Source organism: Sminthopsis crassicaudata, chromosome 1 (assembly GCF_048593235.1).
Source record: "Sminthopsis crassicaudata isolate SCR6 chromosome 1, ASM4859323v1, whole genome shotgun sequence".
Lineage (NCBI taxonomy): Eukaryota > Metazoa > Chordata > Mammalia > Dasyuromorphia > Dasyuridae > Sminthopsis > Sminthopsis crassicaudata.
In genome coordinates, this window is record NC_133617.1 from 695,942,747 (window position 1) to 695,954,976 (window position 12,230).

Genomic DNA, 12,230 nt, shown 5'->3' on the forward strand with positions numbered 1-12,230 from the left:
CCCAATTAGAAGGCAAAGGTAGATTAACTTTCTTGGGAATAGGGAATGGTTTTTTTCCCTTTGTCTTTATATCCAAGTGGCTAAAGCACAGTGCCTTGTCTATAATAGGCACTTAATATTTGTATTGGACCTAGTGAAAAATACCTCCCCAAATGACCCTCTGACTACATCCAAAGCAGAGCTGCACTGTGCTAGTTGAGTTCAAGGGAATAACAGGAGATCTAAACTTAAATTACAGCTCTGTCACTACCCTACATCCCTGGTTTGACCCCAAAGAAAATCATTGAGGGAAACTTTCTAAAGGTTCTTTCCAGCTCTAATTCCATTCTACGTAAAGACTAATCAATTATATATATATAAATGGCTAAACTGAAGCAACTGTGTTGAGATCACTTAGAATTTTGTAAAACCTAAAAAGAACTCTATTATGAATATGTAAATGAGTGATAAGAACCAAAGCTTTAAACATTTTCTATTCTTTTGCAAAATAATCTGACACAATTTTTAACCCCATGCCTTTTCCATGTTTTAATCTCTAACTTTTAACCATTGAAGACATGATTGAGTTAGTACAAAAAGAAAAGTCCAAACTGTCAGCTTTTCAGTCCTCCACAGTCCCCTCTTTAATATGGCATTTTGCACTATGTACATTAATGAAAATTTGAAATAAACAAAAAGGAACTTTAGTCAAACTCCCCTTCCTCCTCCAGCTTTATTGATAGTTTAAAATTACATTTCTATGTTCTAGGACTTCAGTTGCTTTTACCATCTGACTTTTAAAAACTGATTACAGCAAATGAAACTCAACAGTTGTCTAAGTGATATAGTATACAAAAATAACATCTTGATTTCTGTGAAAATGCATTTCTCTGCAACTCCTGAATAGCTCCAAATTATGCTTGCTCTGAGCATTGATGTTTACTCTGGGTTTTAGATTTAGTTTTTGAAAAAAAATTTATTCCAAACCTTGCCTTCACCATCTGTATCTCCAGCATTCACATTGCGACGGAGTTGTTACTGTTTAGGTTTTTAATCCTGATTTCTCTCTCTCTCATGGCCATTAACAGGCATATACATCTTTTTACTCCCACTCGACTTAGATGCTCTATGTAGGGCCTGATACAGATGTTACTCGATGTTATTTAACAGCTACTGAGGTCAGACAATCCAAGGCCATCATTATACTACAATTAAAGTTACTTATGGAAGTTCAAAGACACTTCCAAAATCTGTTTTACCTCCTGCATGGGATCACATCCAAGAAACCCAGAAAGGGTTTCCTAGTCTGACTCAACTCTTCCCATTCGTTAATCCCTATTCACCAGTGGCGCGGAAAGGGGGTTCTTTAACAAAGCATTATACATAACACCTCTACCAAACTAAACATAAACATTTTTTTGTAGTTAAATGCAGAAAGTCGATTTTTCCACCCCTTTCCTCCTTTTACACGGCAAGTAAAGCTCACTGGCCTGGGAGTAGCCTCTATCTGCCAACCTTTGGCCAGTGAAGAGGATTCAGAGAAAATAATACAACCATCAATCAGAAAAAGGAGGGGCGACAAAGGAAAATAATTAAGCTGTAGCCTCAATTGTGCATTCCCGTGCAAGATGCCCTGACTCGCCACAGCGATAACAGTTGACTTCACTTGTCTTGCTGCAGTTGATGGCTACATGACCAGTTTCACCACACCTAAAAAAAGAAATTAAAGAGTTTTCACATTGATGCTCACAAAATGTGAAATTGTCTACCTAATCATTAGCCCTTGCACAAAATTAAAGCTATGATGTTTAGCGCCCCAGACAAACACTACTAGTTCTTAGAGACAAGACAATCACACTAATCAAGCAACTAGGGGAAGAAACGTAATGGTAATGAAATTGATTTGTACTATTATTCTATTCAAGCTTTTTTTTATACCTAATTCATTCAAAGTTCACTCTGATAACAATCAAAATCAAATCCACATGAATGGCCCAGATTTGTTATAATTCTGTGCACATTTAATTCTAACTCTATATTGTAACAAGAGAGGGAAGTTTATGTTCTGATACAGTCTCACAAAATGACATGGTTACATTTGTAAGGATATTTTAAGTTAGCAAAACTTACATATGTAATAGATCCATTTAAGAATCAAGTCAGAACTGAGAAAAATCAAGTTTAATAAGAACAGTCAACAGTATAGAAGCACAATCCTTTTGTCAAAGATTAACAACCCTGCTATAACCCAAAATTGTTATTCATTTTCACCTACACTAATACTGCCATCAATAGGTTTTTTTTGTTGATTTAATGCCTATATAAGGAAAAGTACCTCACTTCCTCCAAGAACACTGCGCTTCAACAAAAACTTGGCACTGACTGTGAATTTAACGACAACACATCACATACCCTCAATAAGCCCTCACTTTACTACCAACCTAGTAGATCTGATAAGTTCTTGTTGAGATAGTTTCTCTCGTATAATTTATTAGTAACTAATCACCATCACTAGGTTCATTCTTTACCAGAGTTATTAAGCCAGACCAAACTATCTATAAAAATGATTCTGGAAGAAAATGCCTGGACACCAATCCTCCCCCAAGCTTTACCAAAGTTTCAAGTATGAAGCCCATGATCCCTAACTTAATTCAACTGCATACTAATATTCCAGTAAATCTAAACCACAAGATATTTTAACCTTAAACTGAAGCCATCACATGATTTTAAAACATACTACTCAATGTCTCTTTCCTAAACACCAAAAATCAGCCATTTCCTATTATATTAATCTGTAAAAACATGAAACCTCTAATTACATTAATTCAAGTTTTATGTACTGATTTAACTTCACCAGGCAAAACGTAAAATCAGCAACTGAGTTTTTTAAAGCTATTTCCATAAAAAAAAAAAAAAAAAAAACTTTAACAGTGATTAGAAGAATAACCTTTATCAAGGTATATACTTTGACACAATACATACCCCAGAATTGCATGTCTTAAGACATTAAACTGGCTAAATCAACAAAATTTTCCTCTTAATTGATGTTTTACACTGTTGAACTCAAATTTCAAGTGTTAAGATACAAGAGGAACTAAAGATAGTAATTCACCATTAATTACAAAATAAGTTTACCCACCACCCTCCTAATTCAATCAGAAGATCATCCAAAACACCTAAAATTTAACCGACCCCCCTAAAATTAAACCAATAAAAGCCTTCCTTACACCCACCAGACACACAGCAGACATAACAAAAATATGCTGAACTCAGAAATCCAAAGACTATTGTTAAAACCAGGTATCCTGATTGTATAACTAAACAAATAGCAAAATCTGATCCTCAGTTTCTTTATCAAAAAATGGGAGGCAATATCCTTGAGGACAGCATACTGTAGTAGACAGGCCACTGCTAGATTTAAGTCAGGAAGACTTTAAGATGGTTGACTTCCACCTCAGACCCTGGTTTATTTGACCCCCAGATAAATCTTATCTGGTGATACTGTGACAACAGAGCACTGGGCCTGGGAGCCAAGTGAGACCTGAGTTCAAATCTTGCCTCAATCACTTACTATGTGACCCAGAGGCAAGTCACTTCTACTTCAGCTTTCTCATCTGTCAAATGGGAATAACAATATCTACTGCTTAAAGTTGTAAAGATATGTGAATAATATGTAAATTGTTTTAAATAATAAAAAGTGGGGCAGCTAAGTGGTGCAGTGGGTAGAGCACCAGCCTTGAATTCAGGAGGATCCGAGTTCAAATCTGGTCTCAGACACTTAACACTTCCTAGCTGTGTGACCCTGGGCAAGTCACTTAACCCCAGCCTCAGAAAAAGAAAAATAATAATAATAATAATAATAAAAAGCACTATATAAACACTATTCTCCAAATCTTTCAATGATAAATTAAGGGAGGTGAATTTGAAAGGCCTTTTCAAGCTCATCCTAGGTCTAAACCAAACATCCTATGCCTTCCCCCATACTGAGGATATTCCAAAAGTCAGTAATGAAGTTTAAACTATTAAAAGACCAAAAATGCACTAGAATTTTTGGGACATCTTACATAGAAATAGGTAATACATTATTTATAGAGCAGAGGGAAGAGGGGAGGAAGAAAGAATTTGTGAGCTAACACTTTTGCTTAAGAGAAATGCTGCTATGGAGAAATGCCCAGGAAGGGATGAAATTATGACTCTTAAGTTTTCTAGGTGAAGAAAAGGAAGAAGCTAAAGAGTAGGAGTTTTTGCATGCAGCCATATTGTTCCTCAATAAACCCACTATCCCGTTGCACTTTTTTCTCACTGTCCAAACCAGATGCTGATAAAAGGTGGTGTTGATCTTAAACAAGCAAACCCTGTGTCCCATATTTTAAAGAACATAAGGAGCTATGGGATCTAAGTACTTCACAAATGGTATCCAACAAAATCCAGCTAGAGATTGTAATTATCATTTTAGATGACCTTTCCACTTGTAAAATAAGGAAATATTAAAGTGTATGTAGCTACCGATTATTTCATTGTGCCCAAAGTCCAGCTCGCATATCACAAGAGGACTCTTAAAACAAAGTCAGCATTCTCACCTAGTTACAAACAAACTCACAGTTCCTTCAAAGTACAGGAAATTTAAAGTCATAACTTAAGAAAGCTGCTCATTTTAGGCACTGATTTCCTTAATTTTTCCATAACTATCCTTACCTATAGCATTTCACTTTGGTGCAATCTTTCTGAATGTGCCCAAACTCTCCACATGAATAGCACTTCTGCTCATCTGCATGGTCACAGTCGCGAGCCAAGTGGCCGGGTTTGCCACAGTTGTAGCAGCACTGCTCTCTCTCCCGCTTCGGTTCCTTGCAGTCCTTGGCAATGTGGCCACCTCTACCGCAGTTATAGCAGGCTTCAACAATAAGGAAAAGAGGCAGACCCAAGACTATAAAACCTTTATAAATTGAAGATGAACTTTATACAATATACTACACAAGTCAGGCTTTTTTTTTTTTTTTTTTATGCTTACCACTCTGCAGAGGAGAAGGGGGAGGGGGGGAAGGAAGTGTTAAATACTTACCATCCTCCTGAAGATCACAATCCTTGGCAAGATGACCAGACTCACCACAACGGTAACAGATGTCTGGAAGAGATGAAGAAACAAACTGGAAACCTATTACAGATGGGAAAGATAAAGAGTTGGGAGATTAGACCAACCTTGGTAATTGTATGTTTTGAAATTTCAAAAATTTTTTCCAACAAAAATACCTCGCGCTGAGGTAAAACCACCTCTTCCACGGCTCCGCATTCCTCGGCCACGGCCTCCTCCAGTCGGGCATTCTCGGGCCCAATGGCCAGAGCGTCCACACTTGAAACACTCGTTGCTGCTCATTGTTGCACTTAAGATCTTCTAAACATTAAAGAATACAATCATTGCAACATCAGAAATAACTTTCAGTCTTTTTATTTTCCCTATTTAAAATATTCCATTAGAAAGTGATAATGTCCAGGAAAAAAAATTTAGGGAAGGGGGAAGGACACCCCTCTCATATTAGTAATTTTTCTTTTTTTTTACAAAGTATGATTACGTGGAACAACCATGTGATTTAGGAATCTGTACAGAAAATTAAATATTCTCAGCTTACAAATTATTAGTAAAAGATTATAATAATTCTTTTCAATACAATTATACAAAAGATATTTTTAAAAGACTGCATGGCTTCATAAAATTACTGTATATTTTTAAAAAAGCATTTTGATGTGTGTATTTTTTCTTATTCAATAAGTATTTTCTATCTGTTTTACTGATGATCAAGTTGCTTCAGATGTTAAGTGACTTACCTAGACTGAAAGATAGTAGTAGTTGGTAGCTGACAGTAACCCTAGTGACTAGAATTCTGGTCTCCTGGTTCTTAAATTCAATGCTTTTTCTACTAAGAGAGATTATTTTAAAATTTAAAACAACATAACTAATTAGAAAAATTTGAAAGAACACCTGTCTTTGTACTAAGCACAGAAGTTGCAAATGTAAAGAATTCAAAGTATGAGGCTTTATGAATCACTAACGCACTTAGAACTAATATTCCATTTTAAAATCTAATAGTTTTTAAAGTTTTAAAATTTTTTCCCAAATGCATTCAAAGATGAAACATTCACCTTTAGAGAACCTTGTGCTCCAAAATTTTCTCCCTCCCTTCCTCCCCTCCCCTAGACAGCAAGCCAACCATATACATTAAACATGAGCAATTCATTGAAATTGTGATAAAATGCTTGCTCTGATTCTGGGGCTGTAGTTACATGTTAGAAAACAAATTCACATCAATAAAGGAAAAAGAACTTAAAAACACATTAGAGAAAATACTTCTCTAAATTATAAAAGGAGTTTCTCAGTACTGATACCAAATGCAACTCTTATAGAATGTTGATATGAAGTATCACAACTGCAGATTTTTTTTTGTCTACAATTAAAAGAACAGCATTCTCCTTACAAAGAAAGGTCCATAAATTCCAGCAATAGTGGTGTTCCATAATGATTTGAACAAGTACTTAACTACCATAAAATTTTATCTCTATCTGACCTAAATAGTAAGAGTTCACCAAAATGGAAATTTGCACTAGAATGTATGAATGTTTTTCACAAGCAGAGTTTGACTCTTGGTCATCCTCTATAAGTCAGTTTCCTCATCTGAAAAATGAGTTTAACTATATTTCCAGGATCTAAAATTTTGTGACTGCTTTAAGTTCATGAGGTTTTTATGTCATAAATCATGTATCAAAAGCCTTAAGATGAATGATTTGTACCTCAATAGCTTACTTTTGAAAATAGCTGTTACAACTATCATAGAATCTCTGTACCACACTCATAGGAACAAGAGTTTGCCAAGACATTTCAATCAGGAAAGATTAAGTTTCCAACTGATCATGTTCATTTCCAATAGTTTTGGGGTTTTTTTTAGTTAGGTTTTCTTTGGAGACCCTAAGAATGTACTAGACAACTCTACTTAGCCTTATGTCATTAAAGCAAGATAAAGTCAGGATAATCCAGACTACCTGAAAGGAGCATGCCTTGAGGCTCTCAGTTTGTAGATCTTTAGTTATTCCTCCAATCATAAGTTATTTAAAAATCACACTGTCTTATTAAATCCTCCCATATTTATAAAACCTTTATAATTTGTATTTCAGATCAAAACATTTTTCTTAAGTTAACATCATGTTTAACCTCATTTTGGACAATGTGAAGTTATTTACCAGTTTAAGATAACAATCACAAATTCAAGATACTAATATTCATATTTGATTGGGTAGCAATACCAATGAATTTCAAAAGGTCCAATTATATATAGCAAGTGATTCTAATGAAAGAATTATCTGATTATTCTCACATCTCAGTCTTCTCTAATTTCTGCCAATAATCATTTTCAGAAAATAAGAAATGGGTTTTTTGACTCAACACTGCTAATGCATACCCCATCTTTTAATTCTTAAAAAATAAGCTTACAAACCAATAACCAACATCATGATAGTATTTTATGAATTGCTCAATAAACATCAAGAGTATGTTTTTCAGGGCAGCTAAGTAGTGTAGTGGTTAGAGCACCAGCCTTGAAGTCAGGAGGACCTGAATTCAAATCTGGTCTCAGACACTTAACACTTCCTAGCTGTGTGACCCTGGGCAAGTCATTTAACCCCAATGCCTTAGCAAAAAAAAAAAAATAAATAAAAATAAAAATAAAAAAATAGTATGTTTTCATTAAAAATAAAATTTATCCAGGATCCCTTGTTATTAAACTTGATAGGACTTCTTGTTCTATATAATGGAAGGTAAACCTCCCTCAACCTCAAGCACATATGCTAAAACAAAAATAATATGCCTCTATACCTGCCCATTTCTGCAACTACAGATTAGTTCATGGAGCTTAAAAGCTTTTAAGTTTGGTGCCAAGCTACTTTTGAAAAGAAGCAATTATAGAATGTATAGACTAAGAATACCAGCACTAAAGTCAAGAACACAAGGATTTTAATATAAGGAAGCCTCAAACATTCATTGCCTGTATATCACAGTCAAACTAATTCATTCCCTCCTCAACAATAACTCAGAACATTTTACTTCACATTATTTCTACCTGGCTTTGGTCTTAAAATTTCTTTGAAGCACTACTAAACCCAGTTATAGATAAGTATAGGTGGAGATATCTACAATGCCACAGAAAATGCACTTGTATTTACAAAAATGGTCCTCTTAAGGAGGCAAATTTAAAATCTGCACATAATAGGAAGACTCTTACCACAGGGAATTATATGATCATCCAAAAAAAGAGCTGCTACTTAGTGGCTACTTTTCAGACACTGTACACTGAGTAGAGTTCCTCCTATACAACAAAATGAGTACAATTTAAAGTTGACCATTGTTTTGGGTTGGTTTTATATTTAGATACATACCACTGCTTGAAGATTTCATATTTTCAGCAGTTGGGGGGAAAGTGCAGAGGCAACACAATGCTTAAGAGTCAAGATGGGCAAGGGGAAAACAGCAAATGAGGTCTTTATTGTCTGTGGCTCTAGTCCCCAGTTTACAAGTTGTAATATTTGCACAAATGCCAAAACGGAACTTGAGCTCTTTGAGTAAGAAAGCTCTACCAGCTTATTTTAAATAGGGCTAACTCAATAATGAATTCTTAGTTAACACTGTAAAAGTTGCTAAGAGGTTGGCTACTTTTACAGAACTGCTCTTTTAAAAATCAATTTTTCTCTTATTACAAGGGCTAAGTGACATATATATAAATGAGTTAGATTTTCCAGTGTCATTTAGTCAAAACTTTGATTTGTGATTTCGGGTAAAGGGGACCTCTCCAAGTACTGAGACATATTTTTCAAAGCTAGCCAGGCAGTCCTCAAAACTCTTTATGACCAAGACTAATTGGCCATCTATAACTGAAACTCAGTTGATTAAAGTTAAGTTTTGGAAAATTATGAATTTTGCATATATGTCAATTATTATCCCCTATTAAACCCAGGACTCTAAATTTTAAAATTCCTATTCAAATGCCCTCTTCATAACATATAGCTGAAATATTGTATTTATAATTACAAAATTACCTTTCTCAAATCAATTCAGAAAACTTAAAATTTCTAATAAAAGGAAATTCTATATTACTTTCTTAATTTAAATCTTTAGCTATATATTAAGTCTTTTAAAACATGATGCATGTTGGGTGATTTACATTATTTGTCTAGGATGCATACATACAGATCTAGTTTCTCTTTGTGAAAGCAACAGACACCATTAATAAAATTTTAGAAAGGCAATGAAATGTTACTTATTATCAAATCAATAATTAACAAAATATATTATTTTCCAACCATCCACTGATTATTTGGAACTAATACCTTATCTTAACATTGCTGCATTTCAAGTCACATTAGTGTCTAATGTACTATATGCTTTTAAAACATGCTTGAAATTAAAATTCTTTTGAAGTTTCATGAAATTGAACTATAAAAACCAGGATTAGAAATCAAACTCCAATTATGTAAAGTGGCCTGAATTTAACTATGAATGTAAAATTCTAAGTGTTCAAAAGAGAAAACCAGAAATCTAGAAAAGCTCCCTTTATTACACACATATGCAATTATATATTTGCTAAATACTAAATAAAAGTCACTGTGGCAAAACTCCTTCAAATATTGGGCAAGTTAGGTTCACCCCAAATTTTTCCAACACCTCCAGATTTCTTTACCCACCATTCAATGACTCCATATTTGTTAACTCTCCAAATAGGTCAACATACATATAATTTCCAGTGGCATTTAGCCAAGGAACAAACTAAGAGAAAGGAACAAGCAGTTCAGGTTAGGCCCTACTATTTTCCTATATATCTGTCTAAATGAAGTTGTCCCTTGCTAGAATGGGCCAAAGATCAGAAGAGGGTGGTCTTGACTTCTAAGCTCTTTGAAAAGTAGCACATTCTTTCCTTCAAGTTTAAGATTATATATGCCACATATTCTTTAAAGTGAGGCTATTTGTATTGTTAGGACAATTACTATAGATTGAGAGTTAAAAAGGAGCAAACAAAAAACCAAAAAACAAGTTTCCCCAAAAGTGTCTAACATTGAACAAGATAAAAAAGTAAGATAAACTATTTGGGTCTACTATGCCAGCACATTAACCTTGAGTGTTGGGCATATGTATCCTGGTGTCATCTCCTTATGAAGGAATATTCCAGAAGGCACACGTATGTTTTTATATTTCAAGTCACTATAAAACTCTTCTATTTAAAGTGCCAAGGAAATTCAAATGCATGTTCTAGGTATCAGTTCTTACCTTATGAACATACAACACCAAATAATTTGATTTCCTGCTTTTAACCAGATTTTTCACATAAATAATGGCAAGCGGAAAACGATTTATATCTTGTTCGTCTAGGAATCAATTATTTTATAATCTGTATAGCCAAATAATTCAAATTTATTAATAGATATTCCAATTTGTTCAAGTTAAAGTACAGGCTGTTTTCCCTGAATGGCATAAAACAGATTAGTTTATCTTAACCTTCAATGTATTAGTTTCTTTCCCTGCTGAAAAAATTATTACTTTCATTTTAAGATAAAAATGTTAGTTAAGTACAACACCTTTTCTTCTTACCGCCAATCCTGAATTAACAAGAATACCTATGAGCTCCATTGTTACAGAGAAATATTACAAAATTTCATTTTAATCAATAGTTTCCATCTTCTCCCCTTCAAATCTTACCAAACTTGCTGAAAATTTTTCAAAATTGTCTTTTAAGTTTCCTTTCATTGGTCCATCCTCTGATGAAGGAGCCTAGGCAAAGGCAACTGATAAGAAGCCAATGACAAGGTAATCAGTCATTGAATTAAATATATTGTCTACTGAGCAAGATTTTAAGAGTTAGCTCACACCCCAAAACTGGCATCATTCTTTATCTTATGTAAATAAGGTTACAAACTAATTAGGTAGGCAGGCTTTTTATAATATGAAAATTCTTTATAGCATAGGTTGATAAATGAAGTAGTGTAACAGAAAAAGAATCAACTGTATATGATGACCAGGATCCATTACCTTCCCCAAACAACTATCTACTAAATGGCTGGTGGTACTGCAGAGGTGCCCCTCCTTATCAGCAAAATGAGTGCTGGCCCAGAACTGGGATGAACAATTGGGAGAGGAAAAAAAAAAAAAAAAAAAAGTGAATGAGTCACCGTGAGGCCCAATTTAAAATTTATAATTCAAGAGATAATCTATAGCTGGGTTACAGAACCTTTGATTTCTAGTCAGACCACATGAAATAAAAAAAATTGGCAACAACCCAAATGTCCAACAGAATGGTCAAAGAAATAAATCAGCTGCACATTAACATGACAATAGAGATCCCAGGGAGAAGGGAAGAGAAGGATGTGAACCTAAGTTAAGGTAGAAAAAGGTACCACCTTCTATTTTTAGAGATTTTTTTATCAGGCTCCAAAGTTTAAACATCTTATCCAAGGTTCCATAGATTAGGGAGGTGTAGGGAATAGGAGGTGCCAGTATACCAAAACCCTAGTTATATTAACTGCCAAAAGGTAGAAATGAATATATAGGGCTCTCCTTGTTTAATAGCTATTTATATCAAAATACAAGTGCACAGTCATTCTTTCCCCATTTATAATGAGTAGTCCATTCCACAACCAAGATATTCTAAAAACAGAAATTGACCAAATCAGATTAAATTTGACCCTTCTGTATCCTGATAACCAGAAGAGACTTTAGTAATTTGATATATATATATATATATATGTATATGCTCAACATAGTATTTAGGACAGATGAAATCATATATTAAAATCCATGTACCTGGTTGAGATAGAATTTAGTTGTATGCCATATTGGTTACATTAAACAAGTGGTCAAGTACACTAAGTTTTGAAAATTGTTAAAGGCCATATACTAAGACTTCGGATGAAAGTAAATTCTTTATTTGATTTTTTCCCCCCAGAGTACAATTATACTACTGCTTTTTAAAGTGGGGGAGAGAAAACCACTGAATTTCTCCCTTTTACCAAATACCTGAAGAAATCAGATTAAAATATGAATCTGTAATTAGACATGAGTTACTCCGCAGAATAGACCAGCAAGAATCAATTCCATTACCAATGATGAACATTTGTGACAATGGTGCTTTGCAGAACACTAAATATCATTTAGAGGGCACTCAATTTCTAAATAAAAATGTAGTCATACACACTTTATTATACCTGAAATAAAAAAATCA

The 12,230-nt window shown here is 34.1% G+C and overlaps 1 protein-coding gene across 29 annotated transcripts in view; it reads right to left on the reverse strand.

Annotated features, from left to right (window-relative positions):
• Positions 1 to 598: 598 nt before the first annotated feature.
• Positions 599 to 12,230, reverse strand: part of CNBP (CCHC-type zinc finger nucleic acid binding protein) — an 82,619-nt gene continuing 70,987 nt past the window's right edge. For 4 of the 29 annotated variants that reach the window (XM_074283735.1, XM_074283733.1, XM_074283736.1 and 1 more), the window contains 4 exons: positions 5,251 to 5,371; positions 5,042 to 5,134; positions 4,675 to 4,873; positions 599 to 1,689 (listed from right to left, as the gene is read on the reverse strand). In XM_074283735.1, coding sequence (XP_074139836.1) covers positions 1,572 to 1,689; positions 4,675 to 4,873; positions 5,042 to 5,134; positions 5,251 to 5,353 — 513 coding nt within the window. In that variant the 5' untranslated portion in view covers positions 5,354 to 5,371 and the 3' untranslated portion in view covers positions 599 to 1,571. Of the gene's footprint in view, positions 1,690 to 4,674; positions 4,877 to 5,041; positions 5,135 to 5,229; positions 5,372 to 5,802; positions 5,895 to 8,246; positions 8,331 to 10,711; positions 10,793 to 12,230 lie in introns of those variants that run through there. The other 25 variants (XM_074283730.1, XM_074283732.1, XM_074283719.1 and 22 more) reach the window with 21 other exon arrangements.